Here is a 25,634-nt window from a genome sequence, read left to right as displayed (position 1 = left end):
AAGCTAAATGTATTCTGTTGTGAAACAAAGTTATTAAAAAATCAATTAAGAAAGCAATGAATAGTACACATGTATGCAAATGAAAATCCATTTGAAGTAAAGCAGAATATAAGTACAGAATCACTGGACAAATATTTCTGACAAAAATCCTACACTGACCATAAAAATATAAAATTCTTATAAAAAGAAGAATTAATATAATTACATAACAGAAAAACCTATAAAATTTCTTCTAAGCTGACCATAAAACCAAATGTATTTTCTTGTAGAAGATAAACCTGTAAAGCCTGAGAGAGTTTTCTGACAACAGGTATTGAATGGCAACCAATTCTGACTTTACTGTTTAAGGAATTGTTCTACCATAGCTGAATACAATTCTTCTTTGCCTTTTAATAAGTTATAGCAAGGCAACATCAGAACTGTTGACATGTAAGAGAATTTACAGTTCCCATCAACTGTGAATGACCAAATAAAAATGAACACAAACCAGATAATTTTTACATCTGATTATCTGGTGGAGCAGTAAAATAGTCTCTCATGCTCTTTATTCTTTGCCTTTGAGGACATCAGTGTTTAACACTTTCCAAAATTTCAGGCAGTGAATATTGATTTTTTACAAATCTATGGAGTAGTAGAAACACCCACTTCCTTTTTCGACTCTTTCCTGTAACTCCAAAAAAGCTTTAGCTGATTGATCTCATCATAAATGACATACAGTACTAATATTGTATGTCTAATACTAATTATTAACCCTAATTAATACTAATTATTAACCCTACAGTAAGCTCTGTGGTGTGAATCAGTTTTAAACAGGAGAGGAAGACTCATTATTCCTCTTTCTTTGTCAAGCACTGCAAAACCAGATTATTTTATATGAATTTAAAGTAAAGGCAGGTTAGTCATAACAAAGCACCTCTGTTTCCTCTGCAGCAGCTATTTGAAAACATTTTATCCTATTTCAAAACCATTAATAAGAAAGGAATATATTTTGTTAAAGCTAAAAAAAAAATTATTTTGTGATTCCTTTCTGCTCCACAACTCCTCCTCTCAGAGCTGGGCAAGTTCCTTGTAATTCCTCCTCTTCTAACACACCTGCTGCCAACTCTGATCCTCTAGTGGTGTTTCAGTTTACCCATAAACCATGGATTTTCTGAATGCTAATCCCAAACAGGGCTAATCCCAAACAAGTAGATGAGAAAAGTGGGAAGAAAGAGGAGGCAGGAAGGAGAAGGAGTGCCCAGGTCTTTCAGAAAGCTGCAGAAAACAGGAGGAAAAAACACAGGTAAGGAACAAAAGGGAAAAATGAGGAGGCTGGCAACAGATCAGAAGTGGTGGGAAATAAAAATTATTAGATACTAGAAGACAAAAATGACAATATATAACATAACAAATGAAGATAAAGTGCTGCATGAATTTAAGAGAAGAGCCACAGGAGGGAACATGGTTATGTAGACACATGAGAACCACGACAGACTCAAAGTGTATCTGTGTCTCTCTCTCTCCTGCATTTTGTATCAATTTTGTTGGAAGAATATAAATTCATAGGCTGTAAGTCATATTTGTGATACAAATGTTTACTTTTCTCTGAAAAGTGAACTCTGCTTCCCTTATATTTTTTGAGCACATTTACATAAGCATAAAAATATGTTCAATTGATTCCAGGAATGAAAATCATTCCATCTAGGATTCCTGAGCTGCAGAACCTGAAGCCATACAGAAGTGAAGCCCAGCTCCCTTGGTTCTTATTGGAACACAAGTTTTTCTGAATAGAAAAGCAAATACAATAACACAAATAATAATAAAAAAGGTCTCACTGGTGGGTGGTAAAATCGATGTACCAAGAAAAAGTGTCCTTTGAAGGACAAATGTTGACCCCTTCTAAGAGAAAAACAAAAAATTACCAAAGTTATCAAAAAATAGATATATATCAAAATATCAAATTTATCAGTGCCCTATCATGTCCAGAAGATGGTTGATCACTTCCAAGACAGAAAGGAATGTGTCCCTTCCCTTTCCAAAAACAGGGGGCTGCAACCTTGCCCTGCCCTTGTACAAAACCTACAAAAACAGAAGGGGTGAAAGATCCCTGTTAGGCTCTTCCCAAAAATTCACCCAGCCAGAGTGCCAGTGCTGGGAAGCCATTGCTAAAGGTAATTAATTATTGTTAAGCAACAATTTAAATGACTTTCCCTGTGGCATTAGAGCAGTTTCTGTTTAAGAATTTTGGCACCCAAACACAGAAAATTTACATGGGTGACCCAACCAGAAAAAACAGGCTGTACTATTTTGAATTCCACTCCATGAAACTTGATTTTCTGAACTGCAATAAACAGAAACAAAAAGCCTACTGACATCTCGATCTAAATGGAACCAGTGGTTACAAACCCTCCAAAGACAAATTGCATCAAGGAAGAACAACACTTAATAAGAAAGTAACAATTAAACCTACAAAACCAAATAAACCTGGAGATTGCTGATCTCTTCTGCAGCAATTCCCGGCCCCCACTGTCCCCTTGCCAAGTGAACTCCCTTGTAGCTGTTTCTGTCTCATTTTACATTCAACTTGGAGCCTCTCTGAGACACAGTCAATACTTTTTTATTTTCTATACTACTCACTCCTGATGCTTGTTCCTTTTGATAAAGAATTTGAAGTGCTTAGTCCATAAAATTAATAATGAATAATGACAATAAGATTATCTCTATTAAGTTTGTGACAAAGTATGTAGTTCTGACAGATATAATTAAATTTAAGTATATTACATTAAAATACTCTATTTTAAAGATAAGACATTTTACAACCATTATTACTTTTATGAAATTGACACTTGGTTTAGAAACCTAAACCTGTCAAACTCAATGAACAGCAAAAAAATATTCATGGACTATATAGATAAAGTCTATATATAAACTATGCATATAGTTTTAGGATGTTATTACTCATGTCTTTAATAAAATGTTCATGCATAAATCTTTCTTTCTGCAAAATTAATATATACATCATATATACCACACACCTCCATATTGGGTTAAGTATGGAAGCTAAAAATCCTAGCATTCAGTGATGGGATATTTTGCCAGTATAAAAATGTAACTGAAACAATGAAAACTGAGAATATTTCAACAAACTCACACAAAACTTGTTATACATCCCCAAACTGCTATCACTGAAGAAGCAGGAAATTTATCCTTAAATCTAAACATCTTAAGGCACTCATGTGTTTGAGATATTAAATTTCACTATTAGATATAACAACACCATGAGAAGAGATGCATAAATTTTTCAAAATCTGCCTATAAAACCAATTGATAAAAACTAGGAATGCAATATTTTATTGTCCCACTTTAAAACGTTTTATTACCTTTTTTAATTCACTGTGAGCCGTTGTTTATATGCCAGTAACTCCACAGCAGTACAGAGCCGCAATAAATTACTCTCAAATATACACAAGTCACTATTTGAGTAGAACAACTGTGTGTGTTAGTGAGTTTTAAAGGTTTTTAAATTATTTTTCAGATTTACAGGGACCTTTTTACCTGCCTGCCAGCCCCTCACCTTAGACTCCTGTCTTGGTTTTGATATCCATTCCCAGTGACTCCCAAGCTATTCCTTCTTTTATCTTTCCCTCTCCTGCCACCATCCAACTGTGAGGACATAAACCACTGGGCCACTTTGGTTTATTTCATTTTTCTTCTACTGGAACCATGGGAGCTGTCCAACACTGCCACTGCCTTGATCAAAATCCTCCTGTTTTCCATGGTGTTGATTGGAACATGGAGAAAACAAAAAATCTGTGGTTTATGTTCTCTGTCCTGATGCCCCCTGACAGGAGCAGCTGCATGGAAAGTAATGCCCATCCCTTAAAATCTGTGATGGCTCAAGGAGAAGTTTGTCCAGCTCATGGAGAAGTTTTAAGTATAGTGAACTATTTTCAGAAGTTTATAATCTAATTTGAGTATATTTCACAAGACCAGGGGAATATACAGAAACCAATCTGATGGCAACCTTTGATGCCTCAGGTTTTAGCTTTTGTATTTTCAGATTCTGTGCTGCTTTAGTGTGTACTTCTGAGCTTCATATCAGGGGATGGTGAGCTCTCTTCGCAGAGCAGGGAGACAAAACAATTCCTTCTCTAGCTGGGGACCAAGGACAAATGATTCAAATCTCAGGCCCAAGAGCATAAACAATATGGGCTGAAGAGAGAAAAACAAGAAGGATGGGACTGCATAACCTAAAGCTGTAATTGGACAATTAATTCCAATATGCAAATGAATCAGAAAAGTTATAAAAGTGTGAGACCTCATGAGCGGTCATGCATTTTGTGCCCATTTTGGTTCATCTTGGGTGCAGCCCTGGCTGGGTTCTTGTGCTGCCCAAGGTGGATCCATTGAGGCCTCCTAATAAATCCCTGCTTTATTCTTTAGCTCTGCCTAGCCTCTGTTCTAGGTCAGCCTTCACAAGGCATCACCTTCATAAACTGATCTTCATAAACTGGAGACTGGGGAACCTTAAAGTAATTGAGTGAATTGCCTTTAATATAGGTGAATCTGAACAATTTCTCCTGAATATTATCCTTTAAAAGAGAAGGAACCAAATAAAATAAAGTAATCAGATTTGGGAAGACATATGGATTGGAGAATTTTATAGGAACAATTATGAAAAGTGAATCCAGAAGTCAATAATGGAGAGTAGGCAATTATCAATTTGTGCTATCACATATGGCTACAATGAATAATTCTATACACTCCTGAAAAGTTGGGAAAAAACCCAAACTGTTGCCATATCAGAACTACTTCTCATCTGCTCTTGCAAACAAACCCTCTTTCAGTCTTCTCTAATTTTTGAGCTATGAAAACCTCCAGTATAAATCTGGAAGGAATTGGTTTCTGTAATCTTTTAGATCATTTCTACATTAGGACAATTTTATAAACAATTGGGCATATTCTCTTTTAAAACTCTGGTGGCAGAGTTCAGAATTAGACACAAATACTCATTTTCTACCTGCAAACTCCTTACAATGAGCAACATTTGAAATTACAGCCACCAGAAATTAAAGTGACTGTAATCTCCAAACCCCTTGTACTCGTTACTTCAAAACTTGCATGTATACTGTCCAATTCTGAGAATTGCAAACATTCAGGAAGAAGCAGTCTCAAGAACAGAGTGTGTTTTCAAACAGATGTCCTGCAGGAAAGTTATTATCTCAACTATATTACACCTAAAGAAGTAATTGAACAATAATAATTTAGTTAAAGTGCAACACTTTTCCACTGCTTAATTTCCATGCCCCTGTCAGATGAAGGATTGTAGTGCCCAACTTTTTGTTTTTACAGTATAAACCAACAACTTGACACAGTTTAAGGCGTAATCTCAGAGAAGTTTCATAACTTCCTAAACTGGACTGTCAGATTTCCCTTTTATAGTTTCATTTTACTGAAATGCTCATCTTGAAAAGGAAATGGGGGAATGTAGGAAGCTCTGGGATTTAGGAGCCCTGAAGGTTGGGAAAACCTGTAAGGAGCAACCAGATACCCAGGGAACTGTGAAGCTTGCATCTCCTCTGGGCTGTGGGAACAGAAAGCAGCTAAGTCTGACAAATTCTTAAATTTTTTATTTATTTTTTTTTAAAGCTCACATAAGTAAACCAGCTTAGTGCTTAGCCAGATTAGTGCTTCAATACTTGCTTAATCATTTACAGTGTACAACATTTGTGAATGCTGCAGTGCTGAATTGGCTAAGCTCTAAAGACAGTTTATATAACCAAGCATTAAACTTCAAACAGCTCAGCAAGGTCATCGCTGCCCCAGCGCCAAGAAGAGCTCCCAAGCACTCCAAGATTTCTGGCCTAGTTAGCATGTTTTCAAAACTCTTAGTAAGAGTCCCTTGGCAATCATAAAAGACAATTTCTCTGCTGAAATGCAGAGGAATTTTACAAGAGAAAAGCAGCAGATGTTCTCCTCAAAAAGCTTTAAGGTTCAGAAGAAACAAACAAATTTAAAAGAATCCCACACTTGTTGAAAAAATTTTAATACCAACATCTGAATACATGTAAACTCCCACTGCATGTAATAAACACTCCTTGGTTTAGCAGACAGCATGTCAATAATTAGCCTAAAATTGTGATTATCCTAAATTAGCTGATGTGGAGCACAGAACACTGCACACTGTCTCATACCATCCCTTAATGATATGAAATCCACTAATTGTTACAAGTTACTTATATTTGCTGTGTCTGTTGAAATCTCTGTGGCATTTTCTGATAGATTTTGTAACAGACAATTTAAGAGCCAAAAATCATAGTCTCAGGAAAAAAACCTCAGAGCAAGACAGCCTTATCCTCAGAGATCACAGAAGCAGGTGAGAAAATGCTGTTTGCCATTATTAGCACTTTAGATTGCATCACTCACAGCATTTCTGTTCACACTTTTTCCTCTCCTCCATGAAAATGTGTTTTGTGATTGTCATATCTGTGCTTTTATCCTTCTCCATTTGAAAACAAGAAGGATGAGAGCAAACTCAACCATCTCCCCCTTACTTAACTTTGACAATTTAAAATGTCCAAAATGACAAAGGAAAACAGACTATGAAATCTGCGTGAAAAACATGCCTCCAAGGAACACAGTTATCACAAGAGATAAAACCTAATCTTTCTCATTTAAGTGCTGATCAGTGTGGGTTATAGATATCAGAAGGCCAAGGGAGATCACAGTTCCAAACACTGAACTTGAACACTGAGTTTCCCCTATTAAAATAATTCTTTTACAATGACTAAATTTCATCGTCCAAAATATTTCTTGTTTTGTGCTGAATCACAAAGAACTTAATTTTTTTTTGGTTGGTTGTTCCAGGAAAAAACAGGGAGAAAGGGAAAAGACACTGATTAAAGGCAAATTGATCATTACGTGTGAACTCTGCAAAACTGTGAAAGTTCTCCTTGGAGCACTCATGGGTTGTTTCATCTGTTTCAGACACCAAGAATTCTATCACTGTTTTCTTACATCCACAGAAACTTTTCTACAACTTCATGATGTTAATGATGTTTTGAGTGGAGCTCCTGACAGCAGAAAGCGACAAGAGGCATTAGGTGTGGACAGGTGGGAGAGGATCCAAACCAGGGGCACAAAGATGATCCAAGCCTTGGGAAGCTGCCATGAGAGCAAAGGCTGGGACAACTGGGCTTGTTCACTTTGAAGAAGAGAAACCTCATCACCACATTCCAGCCTTTAAAGAGGCTGCAAAGAAATGGAGACTCCCTTTTTGCATGGAAAAGGAAAGGGCTGATGGGAACAGATAACTCTTGGGAAGATTCTGGCTGGAGACAAGAGGAAAACTTTTCACAGTGAGAACACTGAGCCATTGGAATAATCTTCCCAAGGAAATGGTGGATTGGACACTTCTAAGATGCAGCTGGACATGGTTGTGGGTCATCTAGACTATACTTTTCCCAGAAAAGATTGGACTAGGTGATCCATGAGGTTGGACTAGGTGATCCATGAGGTCTCTTCCAACCTCATCCTCCTCAATGATTGCCTAAGAGAAAAAATCTTGCCTTCACATAATTTAAATACCTCAGGATTTTTCTCCCAAAGCTCAATTTCTTATGGCTTGAATATTTATACACCATCTGGTCTTCAAAGAGATGCGTCCTCAAAAGCAGCATGATACCAGCTTTACACAAAGTCACTATTGCTCTTGGAGCATGCCTCAGATACTTCACTGGTACCCAATTTGGATAAATTTGCTGTGGCATTGTGACAAATTTCCTTATTCTCCAAGATCAGGCATCCTCAGAAGAAGACATTAACTCTGCAGATATAAAGCAGTTGAAACTGATTTTATCCAATTGTGCAGGAGAACCCCACAGGCTGGAGACCAAGGCAATGGACACTGAAGATGGTCTGGCTGGAATTTTGCAGCTATCTCCTGAGTTTTGTGTCAGGAGGACATTTTTGGGGAAAGAGAAATTCTGAAACTCTCAGGCTGAAAGGGAAGACTGAGAAAGGTTTGACCACTGGGGTCAGTTTAGGGCTCAGAGAGACACATTGGCTATTATTTACTTCTTTACTTCTTTCCTTTGAAAGACCCAGAAAGAAGAGTAAAAGGATAATTTTATGAGAACAAAAAGCAGGGCAGCAGCACAGGGAATGACATCAAGAGGAGTAGGGAGCTTTGCTTCCTCTGTCAGAAGAGTAAAATGCCAGCAGCAATCCAGCTCAGGGCTGTATCTGAGTGAGTGCTGCTTAGGTGAGCAGGTTACAACTGACCCGTGATCATCCCAAAAAAACCCATGGATATTATGCTAAGATTAATGGGAATATTTACAGCTCTTGTAGCTACTGCTAGAGTGTCTCCAATCTACCATCTCAGACAACTGCCATTGAATTATTCAAGATGCATTTATAACCTACAATTCATGAATGTAAGGGCTAGAAAACTTGTTGGTTTCCGTTTTTTATTTCATGGTGAACCTTTGATCTGAAAAAAAAGCAGTTATTTCATCAGTTGTGGTTTGGAGAAGACCTGGAGGCACCCAGTACGAGATAAAAGCCTAAAAAAGCCCAGATCCATGAAATTTTACCACCAGTACAGCAGTGCTGAGGTTTGGGTAAAGCCTGAGGAAGGAGCTCAGGTAACAATTTCATCTCAAATAAAACCCCCAAAAAACTTATAATTTCATATATTTGAATTAAAATGAAAGCTCTTTAATTATACAATTTGGAATATGAGAACAATTCATCATGGTGTAGAATTTTACTTTTTTTTGGAATACTTTACAGATAAATGACACAAGCTGTTTAATTATCTGTCAGGTGAGAAGCAAAGCACAGGGATAAAGATTAGTTCATTGCATAAGTATTTCAAAAATTATTATTTCACCCATCTACCAGGAAAGCCTCAAATTACATTTGAAATACTGGTCTCATGCTGAGCAGACTAATAGTTTTTCCAGACTTTCTGAGGTAGGAGAAAAGGCTGATTTTAGCCCCCTATTCTGACACATGGCACAGAGGATCTATCCCTTCTACTTTGAACAGCAAGTTTCCCTCACTTTGCAACTTAATCAAGAACATGTCTATATATGCCAGAGTACAAAATTGAAAGGGTGTCTGTGTTCCAAAAGTTTCTTTTTCTATTTGATATTTTTCCCACAAACACATAGTACTGCACATTTAAAAGTTATTCATATCAATAGCAGAGAACAAAAATGAAAAGCAAATTTTCAAGTATTAATAAAAGGAAAAAAAATCTCAAAAAAGGTTGGAAAAAGGTTTTAAAGGACAGTTTTTACCTAACTATACATAACATTTAAAGCATCAAACAGAAAAAGAAAAACAACTGAAGTGTTGACCAACCTTTATGTCTGTGAGTTCCATCCATGTCAGAAAACTCAATGTGGTTCTCATCAGCCCAGTACAGTCTGTGGTTGACATAGTCTATGGTGAGAGCCATAGGTCTGGAAATCTGTGTTTCTATAACCACAGCTTGCCTGGATCCATCCATCCCAACACGGCCAATGTGGGGGGACTCACAGCAGTCGATCCAGTACAGGTATCTGTGGAACAAAACACAGCACCTGAGTAACTGTGATGCCTCAGGTTTAGTTTTTGTATTTTTCGGATTCTGTGCTGCTTTTAGTGTGTAGTTCTGAGTTTCATATTAGGGGATGGTGAGCTCTCTTCACAGAGCAGGGAGACAAAATAATTCCTGCTCTAGCTGGGGACCAAGGACAAATGATCCAAATCTCAGCCCCAAGAGCATAAACAATGTGGGCTGAAGAGAGAAAAACAAGAAGGATGGGACTGAACGGGCTAAAGCTGGAATTGGACAATTAACTCCAATATGCAAATGGAGCAGAACTTAGAAAAGTGAGAGACCCAGCGAGCGCTCATCCATTTTGTGACCATTTTGGTTCATCTTGGGTGTAGCTGGGCTCTTGTGCTGTCCAAGGTGGATCCATTGAGGCCTTCTAATAAATCCCTACTTTAACTGTCTAGTCTCTGTTCTAGGTCAGCCTTCACAAGGCATCAGCAGCAATAATTGACCAGAGAAGCTGTGGCTGCCCCATCCCTGGAAGTGTCCATGACCTGGCTGGATGGGGCTTTGAGCAACCTGGGGTAGTGAATGGCAACCCTGCCCATCTTGGGGGTTTGAAATTGGATAATCTGTAGGTCTCTTCTAAACCAAACCATTCTGTGACTCAATGCTTAATTTATTTAGTTGATCTCAAGAATAAATCAGTAATTACTCTACAATATTTCCACTTTCCAGATAAATCTTTGAGTTTTCTGGACCTGTCTGTAAATAGGTGTGCTGAATGTAAAGGGTTTGAATAGGAATCCCCATGCTAGGTGTGATTTTATTAAATTGATTGTGGACTAATAAAATGAGCATTTAAATGGCTTAGTCTTGATACCTTAGAATTTGAAGTACCACCCAAACTGGACTTTGTGAATCTCACATCCTGCATAAATGGCATCATTAATAAATTTATCAGAAATATGGTATTACATACCCTTTTTTTTTACACATGTTACAAAACTTTTTTTTGCTGTTATGCAGCCACATAATGCAAATTGAATTGCTCCAAGAAGTACTAGCTGCAAAACATTAAAACAGTTTCTTACACAGAGGGTTTAAAAATGGGTGAAACACTGAGAGAGACTGTCAGAAAGCTGAGCAGCAATTTTCCCCTCAACATGCTATTTAACCACAACGCAGAGCATGTTTGCCATACAGGAAGAAAAATCCCATTATTTAGTACATGGATGCATGTGGCTGCTGTTGTGTGCCATTTACTCAGAACCTCAGGACAGATCTTTCCAGCTGGGAAGCTGATTCTGCTCTACAGGCTTTGGACAGGCTCTCCAAAATCCAGATGCAGCTCATATCCTTGATAACCACCTGGAACAGAATTTGTGTGCAGGAGGAAATGGTGGCCCTAAGAACAGTTACAGGTATCCTACAACACACAGGTGCAATGTGCTGGCACCCAGCCTGCTCCACACAAGCAGCAGACAGAGGAAGCTTTCTCCACTCTCTCCAACAAAAAATGTTTTCTTTGGAAACAAACTGCATGGCAGCAGCAGCATAATTCACTAAGCATTTCTCATTTGTGAGAAAAAAAAAAACAAAACAAAAAACCAAGATTCAAGTAACACCATTTCAAATTATAACTCTGAATTTGAGTTTTTATTTCCAGTAAAATTCTATATTAAAATAAATGAACATGGGCTTATGTTTAGCAATAAAAATGTAAAAACAGCTTTGGAAAGCTGTCTGTACACACCAAAAAAAACCCAGTAAGTTATTATGCCTATTTATTTATATATCTAAGTCTTCCTGAAAGACTGGGATTCTCTGTACTAACTTTGTAGAGTGAATTTTGCATACTCAGGGATGCCCAGGCAACCACAGAAAGACCCCATGTCTTCATATCTTGAAAACATTAAACAAAGGTCTGCATCCTCCCTACCCAATTTTACAGGGAAGAAAGGGTGCAGTTGCAAGAAAATTAAATTCTAGTTCTAAGAAAGAGTAAAAAATAGCTTTTATCTTGAAAAAAATAGTAAACTAGATAGGTTATATTTTTATGCAAGGAAAAACACTGCATTTCTTTGTTTAGGTAGAGTCCAGACCACCACAACTTTCTCCTATCACTGAATATTAGATTAAAAAACCTAAACTGACAAACAGCTAAGCATTATTTCCTATGTATTTTTTGAATAAAATATATTTTAATATCAAATCAGGATTAATAGGAAGTACTGAAAATTGGCTGCTTCATACCCAGCTTGAGGATCTAAGGACAGATCTCTGGGAAACTTCACTCTCTTGCTCACGAGGACAGTTGGGTACAAGCCATTGAGTTTGGACACCTCAATAATTCTCTTTTCAGTATCAGACCAATAGAGATTCTTCCCAATCCAATCGACAGCCAGGGCATTGGGAACAGCTGTATTGTGAACTACCTGGAAAAGCAGAAGTTACATTAATTATTTATCTAAATAACTGGGAAAAAGAACAATAATTCGAGAGGTACTGATGCCAGGATATTGGGAGACTGGATATTTGATACAGTGACATACAACATGTGAAAAATGGGTGTTATTCACTGCTGAACACTGACACTTCTCAGGTAATGACACTTCTTAAGTAGCTACAACAATGTGACACTTTCCTCCTAATGAGGGAGAATGGACTATCCTATGATATTGTAAAGAGGAAATTACCAAATCTTTTAAAAACTTTTGATCTTTCATTTTTCATCTCAAGTACTTAGTTTTCTCTTAATGTAAAAAAAAATAAACAAATCAAACAAAAGCAAACTTTTCTCCCTTTCACTATTCAATTTTTTGTTCCACAGAACAGAGTGGAGATGCGGCTGCTCTCCCCACAGTGTGCCCTTGAGCACATCTGCTGCTCATCTCCCCATTTCTCTCAGCAGTCTCCATCAGCATATCCTTCATTTTAATGTCACAGTAGTGCCATATGTCATCGTGACAGAGAGACCATGAGAGCACTCAGAGTTACTGGCTGGAAAGGAATTACTGTGCTTTTATTTCCAGCATTCATGTGGCAGAAGAATGAGGAACTTCCCAAGAATTAGTTAAATTTCAAAAGGACTACATTGCTAAGACACAAAAGCAATTTAGTCACCTATTGGAAAGCTTACAGACTACTGATAGGGATGTGTTATTCTCAGGGTTTTTGATTACTTGGATCATTGTGGAACTTGAACAAATTCCTCTAGATATATGTGATTACAAATCTCACCATGGCATGAGTCACTCTGGATTGTCTGGAGTACTTCATGTCAACTGTTCAGTAATATTTGAATATTCACAATCATTTGAGTCCACTTTCCTCTAGGCTTGGAAATTCTATTCCTGAGAAGATCTATCCTGACCTATTTCATTCCTGATTAAGGTTTGAGCAACTAGAACTTCAGAAAAAAACCCCACAAATTGGAAAGCAATACTTGAAAATGTATGAGATTTCTTAAGCACTAATAATGGGTTTATTACTGTGATGTACATTCTAATTTACTGTTATCTTCATCACCAACAGCATGGGCAACAGAGAATAAACTTCATGTATAAACCTGTATTATTTATAACTGAATGTGCTAGTTTTAAATTTATTTACCATCTGAAGACATGGAAAAGCCTTCAAGATAAGAAGGGATATGGTGAGATGCTTTAAATCAATTTTCTAGTTATGAATATGTAAAAGCACCTTCTCAGGTTGTTACATAATTTATCACCTTATAAAATCTTTTTAGAAAGTTAAATTGCAGGATACACTGCTTTTTAATGGGAATAAGAGGTTCTAATTTCTAAAACCTCCACAATACCAGCTTCACCAGTTTATAAATGTGTAATTGCAACAACTGCTGCACTGGCACAAGGGACATTTCCTGCAGAAATGGATAACTCTGAAAATGTAGGTAGTGGTTTAGCTGTCTAAACACCACACTAGAGCATCAACCAAAATAATGAGTTTCTCTTTCTGATGACTTTTCCTTGGGAGAGCCACTTCAACCTGTCCCAGCCACTGAGACCAGCAGTGTGGCACTTCATGTGCATGGTCCAGCTTTTGACTGCATTTCCCACTAACACTTGAATCTGAACTCTCCATAAAGCACCATTTTAACAGCTGAACACAGCCGTGTGAAAAAGCTGTCATTTCAATTCTCTAAGTATCTCCTCCATGGGCAGAGGCAGAAGAAAAATGAGATGCCATCAGGCTTCCCAGAGCTGGTGTGCTGAAGAAATGCCATCTCCTGCAAGGGGAATCCAAGGCAATACATCAAATAGCACCACTTACGCTGAGAGCAGATCTATTTATAGCAAAGAATAACACAACAAGTGAAAAGATATTAAAATGAGAGATTCATCAGGGGAAAAACCATAAAGACTCCCTCTCGTGACAAAACAACCCCATTAAAAGATGCAAACAGGTTTGCTAGATAACAAATAATAACTCCAGCATTTAAATAATTGAATAAAAATTTAAAATACTTTCATTTGAACTAATTTTTAATAATGTCAGTTATTAAGAATGTCCTATAGCAACATAATAAGAAAGTCAGAGCCACAAAAATTTGGCACTGCATAAAAGGTTACTGACAGACTATTAGACAGCTACAGTATATAATTTTTTCTAATTTTTTTCACCTTTTTTTTTAAGCTTTCAGAGGTCAAGTCTGGGCCAAGTTTTTCACATAAAAACAGTTTTTTGTATGAAAATTAAATGTGCTTATTTTTCTGATTATTGCTTTGAATATGGCATCCTATATGAACAAAATTTTCATCAACATGAAACTTGTGCAAATTGCAAATTGATGGAAAGATGAAATATCCTCCATGTCCTCATCCTATTTTTTTTCTAATGGTTGTTCAACTTTTTGATACCTTTTTTTAAAAAACAAAATTAATAATGAATCAGTAGAAAGCAAATTTTTCTACCTGGTTATTGGAACATTTTTAACAAGGAAAAATTCTTTTTTGTTGAAATAGTGAAGATTAGAAATAAAGATTCTGAGTAATCCCCAGTCCTTATATAATACTGAATCATCCAGAAGGGACAGAAGCTGAGGAGGATGCTTTGGAAACTGTTTAAGGACAATAAGTATGATTCAAGCGTTTAATGGATTTTGAACCCCACTCTTGCCAGTCCTCTATTTTTTCCCCACACAAGTAAAACTTCTGAGTGCATGCTGGGTTTTACTTTCACCCCAATGCAATCAGATTGCCAGAAGTTTTTAGTTTTTCATCCACTTGCTTTTTTTTTTTTTTTCTTTTTAAGAACAATTATTTCGGTGTGAAGGACGCAAATGAGGTTCCCTGGAGGCAGAGATTTTCAAACCCTGACTCACATAAGGAGCAAAGCTGAGGTGCTCTGAGGTTGTGTCAGTCCACACACCAAGCTGAGAATGAAAACCACAAATCTTTTCTCTCTGCATGTTTATTGGTGTGCAGAGAGGGAAGAAAATTCACAGGATATGTTGCTGCTCATTTAGGTCCCTGTTTCAGAAGGTCAGACATAATAGAATAAACAAAGCATTCCTTACTGCTTATCGCCAGTTCTGGGAAAATGTTCACACAAGTCAACAAATGTGCTTTATAGTGGATTTGTGAACTTAATCCACTACAGAGGCAGAACAGGCTGTGCAGAAACGGGAGTGCACTTTTACCCTTCACAGCAAAGACACTGAGTTATTCTAATTATCAGTGTAGTGGAGGTGAAACAAAAACAAACTGAAGATCACAGGAAATGTTACATAGGAAGAAATAATACACCAGTGTATTTACACAGCTTACACCTAATTATAGCTCTCTTTTTTCTTTGGCATGCTGGAAGCCACATGGAACTGCCAATTCAGTAAACTGTCAGATAAGTCAGAAGGAATTTAGCTCCTAAATACAAGTTCTCCTTGCCCCTATCTTTACTTCAAATAAGATACAAATGCAATTAAATTTTACTAGGACTTGCTAGCTCATGCTGCGTTTGTATTCATACACCAAAGCCTCACAATCTGGGTTAAATGTATGAGGAAGCATTTCCCAAAGCACTCAAAAAATTTCATTCTAGTAGTGACATTATTAATCCTCAATTACCTTGATGTCACTTCCATTTAAAGACATTCTGTTTATGCGACTGCCATTTGGTCTGCTGGAATCAATCCAATAAATGAACTCTTCTCTGTAGTCAAAGTCTATTGCAATCACATTGTTCAGCCCCTAAAAACAGAAAAAAAAGTCCATTTATTCAAACGTTTGAACACAAACTGCTGGATAGCATTCAGAATGCAAAACACAGTTAATATTCCTAATGCTTTATATTACTGTCCGCATGTCTCTGAAGCACTTCCCTCTCTTTTCCATACATTACTTGTAAACAGAGTAAGACAAAGACTGTAACAGAAATAAATATGGTGACAAATTAACTGTGTCGCTTCAAAAAATGCAGATGATACATGAAAATAAATGAGGCTCCTGTGTTTTTCTATACTCTTATTTAAATGAAATTTGGCAGTAAATACTTCTAATTTTTGCTCAGTTTCACTGCTGATTACTACCTTTGGCCTTTCTTTGGCAAACTAAATGGGAGAATCAGAAATAGTATGGTCTTTATGACATTTAAATAATGAAAAGAATTTAATCAGGAATTCAAAATGGTGGTGGTGCAAAAAGGCATTAATGTTAATTCCTGAATGAGGAGGTTTTGAGTTCTTATATGCTATATTATAGGTACTCTACATATATGTATTTATATATGTGTGTGTGTGTGGATGTAGACACAGAGGTGGTAGATAAAAAGCATGAAAGATGGACATCCAGCAGGCATCTGGCAATCTCCTATGGCTCCAATTACAAAGCCAACACATTTTGAGAGGGTGGTGATTATATCTGAGGTACGCCAACATGTTGGGAGGAGCAGTCATACAATAATGGCTTTTCATCCCAAATGGCTGATAAGAAGAGGGGTGCATTCAGATGATGGCTCTTATTTCCTTATCTGCCCCATAACCTGCTGAATGTTCTGATAGGTAGTGAAATCACAATTATTCTTAATATGCCAGGTTGTTGTTATCAATGAAATACGGGGCAGCAGCGCTGAAAGGAACGGATGTGGTCTGTATTCCCTCTATAAATTCAAGGTCAGTTAATCAATTCCCTTATCAGCCCAATGGCATCCTGCTCTCAGGTAGATCAGCAGCCACCCTGTTTAGTGTAATTCATTGCTGGGAAGGGGTGTGCTGGACCAGCCAGCTCCAAAGTAAACAACTAAGGACAATATTTAATCGTACAGAAACTGATACACGGCTTATCCGCCAACTACTGCTGTGTAATTACTGTAAATCTACCTTTTGATCAAAATGTAGAGGAAAAGAGGAGTTAGGCTGCACAAATCATCATTATAAAAAGCCTGAAACAATTCAGTGTAGGAAGACCACTCTCATTTGTCAAAAATATCATTTACATGCAGACACTTTTCACAAAACAAGCTGCAGCTCTGTCAGTCATAACTGGGCTGCAAAACACTTCTCCTGCCTCTTTTCCTCCTGTTGGTATAATTGCATCTACAGAGAAACCCCCACCTCAAATTCTTACTTAACCAAGGAGACAACAGGTCAATAAATACAAAATAATATTTCATACAATTTTATAGCATTCTATAAATCAAAGTCAGCAATTTGTTAAAAATATGGCCTTATCTCTATAAATTCCACAACACTGTAAAAGTTTCCTAAACAATCAAGACTAATACAGAGAATTGACTGCCTGCACATCTTTGGTTTCAAGTGTTATATTTTGGGTCATTTTAATTTCAGTTTTTATCAGAACATCAACTGCAGGCAAAGAATTCTGCACGTCTGTAACAGAGTTCTCTGTCCAGACATAATTTCCTTTTTATCATATACATATCTCACTTAAGCCCTCCTAGCATAATTCTTTGTCATTTCACAAGTAATCTGCTTTTTAGAAGGAATAGGGAAGATTTCAAATGGCATCAGCTGCCTCAGTCTCTCATCTTAAACCTGTGGGTTTGTTTCTGTTACACACAGCACAAAATATATCCTTGGCTGTGATTTGTGTTCCCTTGGTGCCCCACTTAAAAACAGAGAGATAAAAATCACAAATAATGAGGAGGAAGATTATCTACTCTGCCTATTGAAACCCTGAGGATTTTGATGACTAGGAGTGAAGGAAATGGAAACAAAGATGATACATGAGACACAATTCAAACACTTGCACTGTTTATGTGTATTTGGGAAAAAAAAAAGAAGAAAGAAAAAGAAAATAGAGGAAAAAGCTGGCACATAACTCAGAGAAGACTGAAGGAGCTCGTACTTTCAGCTCCTTTATTCTGAGTTTATGTGAACAACTATTAGAATGGTAATCGCAGAACAAATACACAGAGAGAAGGGTGGGTTTGCTCCTCTGCCAGAGCCACTCTGGTGTTTGCCAGATGTGCAGGACAGAGCCAAATCCATCCCGGCACTACAAGGAAGGACACAAGGATGTCCTCATGAGGGACACAACCCCCCTGTCCTGCTGGTAAAGATCCCTCTTTGGCTTTCACATCAAATGCTGCCTTTGCAGGAGCAAAGACCAGTGGGTTCAACAGCAGAGGCGTTCATCAGCCCAGTGAATGAATGGAACATGGAGAAAACACACATTTTGTTCAGTGGCTGGAGCTGCTCCCTAATGCATTGAAGGGGAGTCCGTTGAATTCAGGACCATCTGTCAGCACCAGCCACGAAGAAAATTTCCTGTGGCTCCCCTCTTTTCACAGGCTTCTATGAACAGGCACACCAGCAAAAGAGGAGAGAGGCAGTGAGATGCAAATGAGAGAGAATCAGAAGGATTTCAGGAGAACAGACAGACTTTCACAATGTCTAAGCTTAAATAAAGGCAATGTTTCATTCGAGATGGTTAATTTCATAATTACTGTTGTGAAGATCTGAGCACCTCTCTTGTTACATTTAGGTGCACAGCATAGTGGCACAAGAAATTACAAAAAGCCTAATAATATTGATGGGAAGCAAATAATTTCCTAGTCTTACTACAATTGATCAATTAGCATTCAAGGAAATCAATATTTTTATTAAAACATATTTTGAAATCTAATCTGTGGTAAATAACTACACTTAGGTGAAGCATAAAAGGACAGCAGACTGCTAAAAATGGCAGCTCTGTATTTACAGGGTGACATTCTATTTTTGCAGGTTTTCACTTTTTCTTTTCTCTGTTTTAAAGTTTTAGAGTAATTACTTTAAAAATTAGATTTACACAAAGATAAGAGTTCACATTTTGTAATACCATAAATATTGGGATTGCCTGTCTGAAAATAGATTTAGATTATGACAGCAAGTAGCCCAAACAATACATGGCCAAATAGGTGGGGATTTTTGTTTGGTTTTTTAAACTGAAATAGACAAATTGCACAAAACATATTGTGATGGAAGAGGATCACAAATAACATAATTTTTTAGTACATCAGAATGACTGACAAAACAACTGCCTGAGCTTTAATCATGTCAAATCCAGAAAAAAATAGTCAATTAAAGTACTGTAATAACTCTGAAGGCACTGCAGTTGTTCTGTGGTGCACGCAACGCCAATTAGAGGATGATGTTTCTGTCAGTTGCAAACTTTAGAAAAAAATAAAAGTATTGAGTTAAACTTAGAGCATGGTACTATGGTTATACCTGTTTCAACAAAGTGTAGTTGGATCCATCAGTGCTAATTTTTCTTATTTCATGATGATCAGCCAGAATTAAGAAAGGTTCCTCATCTAAACCCCGGGAGAAAGAATATATTAGACTAACTTTTACGTTAATTTATGGAAAATCAGGAATACAATGCTGAAATACAGATGGCTTGAAAAATAAATGTTACATGCTCTGATCAATGTTATGGATGAAAGAAATATTTAAAACATTCAAATGCTCCAAGAAAGATCAATGATGCAGTATAAAAATGAACAAAGCAATCAATTAGTATATCTTTCAATGCAATTTAATTCTTTTGCCTTTGTAATATGGGAACCACACTGCATTTTATCCTAATTTAATGTCAGAGATTAAATGGGAAATATATTTCATTCCATATGTTTTAATTTCAACATTTCCTTTCAATTTAACACTGACTACTAATTATGGTTGCTAACCAAGCAGTTTTTGACCATTTCGTTTTGAGATTTCATTAGTCTGAATGGTACAGAGAGAAAGAAACAGCTACTCATAAAAACCTTGATTTTTTTTTAAGTTTGAACTGAAGCCAGATTTGACTTTGTGTTACCTTGGCTTTCTAGTTTATAAAAAGTATTTACTTTCAGATAGTCATTCATGACATCACTGAAACATCTCTGACACTGTCATACATAATTCTAAAAATGTATTTTTAAGGCTGTCTTTATTCTAGCTCTATTGAGAGACACCTCGACTAAAACAAAAAAAAAAAATCACCAGTGATAATTAAAAATGTATTAAAGGCTTTGTATCTACTGCTCTTGCACTCTAGAATGTAATGTGTTGTCCAGCCTACTCTGCTCCTGTACCGAGCGCCTTTGCATGTTATAACAGAGTTGCATTTTCTATTTTTTTTCCTGTTCCTCCTTTTCAGATGAGGAAGTTTGATGTGCATTCTAATATTCTAAAGGTGATGAAATCTTGTCATAACCATGCTATTATCATCTGACTCAGAAGCAGAACTAAGCGATGTATTTTAACTTTTCTAATACTTTTTCTAATCAAGTTAATTATTCACACTTTCAAAAACCACTGTATCTATTTATTACAAATGAGCTGAGGAAAACACAGACTAAAAATATTACTTATTCTTGCATTCAGACACAGTCACATTCCTATTTTTTGTTGAAAAAATAGCAGATTCAAAGTAACTCTGTTTTTATCTTGCATATAAAGGTACCACAGACCTCAGGGCTAAGTTTTTTTTCCACAAATTATTTTGGTACAGCTGTAGATTATAAAATCATTAAATAGTAATACCTGAAAGGGATTTGCAGCCATTTGGGTTATCAGGCTGTGTTTCATACCCTTCTGCACACAAGCATTTGTAGGTTCCATAGGTATTGATGCATTGCTGGCTACAGGGAAATCCAGATGAACATTCATCAATATCTACACATGTTTTGCCATCATCCTTCAGGAGGAATCCAGGCCAGCATTTGCACTGGGAAAGAAAGCCAAATACATTAATTTTTAATTCTGTTTATCACCTGTGTCTACTTGCTTCTGAATATGTTAGCATCATAAACTTTTTATGCATCTCATTTTTTCAAGTAACATCTTAATTACATTGCTGCTTGTATGGTTTACAGGAGGCATGCCTACTTTTCTTTTCAAACATTGCTGATGTGATCCTAAACACTATTTCCTCCATAAAAACCCAAACAAAACCCTGTAGAACAAGTAATCATTCTTTCTACTTTAACTGAAGAAAAAGTAAAGCACACCTTCTCAAAAATATAGAAAGAATTTTTTTCTTGAAAATAATGATGGATGGACCCTTTGGACTGCTCAAGTTTCAATTATACATGTGTTTTTTGGTAAAGATAGACAATTTTTAACTATTTTCCTTGGAATCATTGATACCACCTAGCAATCTGTGTAACCAACACAGGAATGTGAATCAGAACTCTTGAGGCTGATTAGGAGTGGGACATGGACAATTCTTGTGGATCCCTTCTAACTCAGAATATTCTCTGTTTCTCTGGCATTGATTTGGGTCTGGTGATGATCCTGGCAACTTTATCACATGCAATATGAAAGGTGCAAAATACAACTGGCCAGAGGCATTTTGAAAAAGGGGCATAAATTTTATCTACAGGAGACTTCCTGTCATGTTCCCTCATATATTCTCTAGTTCTCTCTGCAGAGATCCAGGACGTGCTTTCTCCACCATTTCAGCAAGGTTTTGGTTGAACCCATCAGCTCCTGAGTCTCTGTCTCAACCCTCACAGTTCCAGAGGGGTTGAATACCTGCAGATCTAAGCCAAGCTGCACAGATTTTATTTAGTTTTCAGTGGGCCAGTGTTCAGCTGAAAAGATGAAACTTTGGGAGTGCAGTTAGGGTTACTTCAGCGTTAAAACCTTGAGAAGAGTCTTTCTTCCATTTTTAGCTGCTATTTACAGGCTACTGCAGGTTGTTCCTCTCTACTTGTCAAGGCCAAAGAGCAGATTCAAACAACATCCTCACATGCAGACAATGAACAGTTTTATCCTGCTAAGGTGATATTACTTTGTTTAAATATTTCTGTAAGAGTCTCTGTCTTGGGGGAAAAAAAAAGAAAAACAACAAAACAAAAAACTGGAGAATACCACTATTTCTGCTCATCATTCCTATGTATTGTAAAATTTTTATTCATTGATTTCCAGTGTTCTGTTGATTTGTTGTATTTAAAGCACCTTTCCATAGGTTTAAAATATGCACTATACCGTTTTTAAATACAATTGGCAATTGTTTGCTTACAGGAAATGAAAATTTGAATGTTCTTATTTTGGTATGTAAGCTACTTCACTACAAAGAGATACCACACAGTGGGGCTTTATAATAATCATGCAGTAGTTAAACACTTGAGAGCTAAAAACTTGCATTATGTTAAACCACATTTTGCAATTATTCACCTTGTATCCAACAGGAAGGTCCTGGCAATCCTGGGAACAGCCACTGACTTTCTTACTGAGGCATTCATTAATGTGGCAGCTTTTCTCATCAGACCCATCACTGCAATCTTCTTTGTTATCACAAACCTCGCTTTGAGGAATGCACTTGCCATTTTTGCACATAAAAAAAGAGCTGTTACATGACTGCTCTGGAAAACACAAAAAGAACACACAACTTGGTGTCATCTCTTAGTATTTGGAATTAATTTTCTCATGGATCAGCTGCTGTGTGCATGCAGAAGGAAAAAATTGTGTAACAACTGAATATTTATTCCTTATGGATAGCTTTATGATAACTTCTCACTTTTCAGTGTCTTTGAAGGTTATTCCTCTCCTGGAAAAATGGGTGAAGACATCAACTTATTACTCCCTCCTACACATTTGTTTTCATGTAATGGAGAACCCTCTAAATAATCTCTGCACAAAATACAGTTCTAGTTCCCAAAAGTTAAAAAACATGGGTTCCCCCCTCCCCTCCGTGGATGCTGAGAGGTTTAGGAACACAACTGGCTGAATTTCAATGCATTCCTTGCCTAATGACCAAATACGTTCTTCCCTGTTTGGCAAAACTTCAATACAACATTTCAGCTACATTCTGATCCTCCAAATAACAATTGGGACATTTTAATAAATATAAGGTAGGTGTGCTGCCTCACCTCACAGCAGATGAGTCTTTTCCATCAAAATTGGAATAAAGAACCTGGCTACAGTGCAATGAAATGCTAAGGTCTAGACAGAAGAATTGGTCTTTCAAAAAGCCACAGACTAGAACAACATATGCAGACCAGGACTAATTTCCCTCTCAAAAACCAGTCAAACATCATCAAACTTATTAATGTAAGCAGAAAATATCAATAAAACCAACAGCATTGGGTCAATAATTTCCAAAAAAAATTAAAGCAGTGTTTATTATTTATAGTGGGAGCAACTTTATATCCCCTTTTATATAAACTTCTGTGTGATGAATATCTGGAACACAAAAAACCATTATAAGAGCAAGCTAGAAACTTTGGAAATTACAATATTAATATCATCTCATTTAGCATCAACAGGAGTTATGCATTAAGGAAATGTCTGCTATTTTATTCCATAGGAACTGGTGGCTTGGACTTGGTGAACTGAGGTTTTGGATGCTCAGAACAATTTCTCCTTGCAAGACATGAGCAATATCGCCATGAAAGCACTGGAAATTTAAGGTATGAGGTTTTACATTTGCTGACTTAAGAGCCCTAAACCATCGCTCTCAAAAAAGAAAGATCACATGTACTCTTCAAAAAATTACAAACCTGAACTTTTGCACTTGGTGTTGATAGGGGCTTCATCGGAGTGGTCTGGGCAGTCAAAGTCCCCATCACATTGCCACTGGGAATTCAACAGGCAGCGCCCATCAGCACAGGTGAACTCTCCGGGACGGCAGCGACGATACCCTGCAAAACCAGCAACCACCCACCTCATACTTGCTCTCACAGTTTCAACATAAAATTCTGCCTTTTTGAAGCAACAGAAAGAAATTTTTTTTGCTCCATTTAGAGATGTAGAGTGTTGTGCTCATACATGAGCAAGGAGAGAAATCAAAATAAAGAAATCTATACTATACAAATATTTTCTAGCTATTTTCTGTTGTGGTTCTCATTTCTGGAGCAAATTTAAGAGTAAATAACCAATATAGTTTGTAACAGCACAAAACCAGGCATGATAATCGTCACTGTCATATTTTCTGGAAAAATCCCTTCACCAGGATTTCTTCTCTGGGAAGCTGAGAAGCCTCAGAGAAAAAGGAAAACAATAATTATCTGATTCGCTTCTCATGTGCTTTGCTGGTTTGGAATGTGGATGGAGATTGTTTATCCAACTTGTGAATTGTTTTACTTTACGGCCAATCACAGTCCAGCTGTGTCAGGACTCTGGAGAGTTTTCATTAGTATCTTGTTAAGCCTTCTGTCTGCATCCTTTCTCTATTCTTTAGTATAGTTTTAGTATAGTATTCTTTAATATAATATAATATAATACCATAAAATAATAAATTAGCCTTCTAAAAACATGGAGTCAGATTCTTAATTCCTCCTTCATCCTGAGGACCCAGCAAATACCACAGATAATCACCAGTTTGTCATTTTGAAGGGGATATTTGCTCTGCATTTTCCATAAAAAATATTTACATAGATTAGTGTTTCTGAGTATGGCCAAGATACATTGAACGGACACTCAGAACATGTAAGAGACCCTAAATTCATGTGAACGGTGAATATTAAACATTCACATATGGTTATAATTGATATAATTTAAATCCAGTGATAATCATGACAGATGTGATGATTCTTTGATAGGAAAAAAACATATATGGAGACAAAGACAAAAATACATATAATAAAGATAAACTTATTAAACAAGAAATTCTAGGGCATACCTTTAAAATTTTCCTAAATATTATTAGCAATCAACTGTAAAACTCTATGGAAAAATAATTTGTCACTGTAGCCCCAGATCCAAGTTAATTCCAAGCTGTATAAATTACCGCATAATTTAAAAGTGAGAAGCAAAACAATAAAAATAAAAGAAGAGCTTTCTTTTTTAATAATGCTTTAGACCCTGAAGAATGCCTTACAGTTAGCAGTGTGAAATTGTTTTATTTACTCTATTTTTGTTATACTTGCCACATTCCAGGGATTCATCTGATCCATCTCCACAGTCGTCATCGTGGTCACAAACAAACTGTTTGGGAATGCAGACTTTGTTATGGCACATGAAAGCATTCTCATCACAAGTGTTATTGGGAGCTAAGGAAAATACAGCACATTAAAAAAAAAAAAAAAGAAATTGAGAACAATCAGATAAACAGCCGATTTTCTTACACAAAGATGAAATGAGAAGTGAATTTGAGGGAATTCAATGGAAATAACCATAACTTTTTTAGTCAGATAAAAAGCATCACACAATTCAATACTAGAAAAAGCTACTCATCACAAAAAATGATACAGAAGTAAAGATAGCTAAAATCTTCTGTAATCTGAGAAAGAAAAGCTTCAGAAGTCAATGCTGTCTATGGCTAAACTAAGGTCTGGCTCTGAAGAAAAGAATATTTTTGGAAAAAGAGATGTCTTTATATTGGTCTGCTCCCGAACAAATGCTCTTTGAAGTCCATAAACACTTAAAATATATAGAATATACTTATGTACCATTTTTATGTATTAATAAAAAAATCCTCCCCAACGAAACTATTACTAAACTCCTGACCCTGTTCCAGTCTACATGTGTCTCAGGTAGACTGGAAGTAACATTTTATAGGGCAAGAGATGTTCAGGATCTGAACAATTAGAGTAAATTGAAGACAGGACTTGCATCTCCCTTCTATGATACACAACCTCCTTGACATGAGCAGCAGCATTTTCTTCAGGAAGAGCAATAAAACTGCAGAGTCACTGAAGTGCAGATTTTCAC

General features: G+C 36.7%; 1 protein-coding gene across 1 annotated transcript in view; it reads right to left on the bottom strand.

Moving 5' to 3' along the window:
• Positions 1-25,634, bottom strand: part of LRP1B (LDL receptor related protein 1B) — a 481,313-nt gene that overhangs the window by 84,236 nt on the left and 371,443 nt on the right. The window contains exons 53-60 of the mRNA XM_031057232.1: positions 24,851-24,973; positions 23,483-23,623; positions 22,158-22,345; positions 20,520-20,703; positions 19,218-19,303; positions 15,619-15,741; positions 11,786-11,967; positions 9,352-9,551 (exon numbers count right to left, since the gene is read on the bottom strand). Coding sequence (XP_030913092.1) covers positions 9,352-9,551; positions 11,786-11,967; positions 15,619-15,741; positions 19,218-19,303; positions 20,520-20,703; positions 22,158-22,345; positions 23,483-23,623; positions 24,851-24,973 — 1,227 coding nt within the window. The remainder of the gene's footprint in view (positions 1-9,351; positions 9,552-11,785; positions 11,968-15,618; positions 15,742-19,217; positions 19,304-20,519; positions 20,704-22,157; positions 22,346-23,482; positions 23,624-24,850; positions 24,974-25,634) is intronic.

This window comes from Geospiza fortis, unplaced genomic scaffold, assembly GCF_000277835.1.
Source record: "Geospiza fortis unplaced genomic scaffold, GeoFor_1.0 scaffold112, whole genome shotgun sequence".
Taxonomy (NCBI): domain Eukaryota; kingdom Metazoa; phylum Chordata; class Aves; order Passeriformes; family Thraupidae; genus Geospiza; species Geospiza fortis.
Note: the sequence above shows the minus strand (reverse complement) of the source record. Positions and strands in the feature narration are given on the sequence as shown.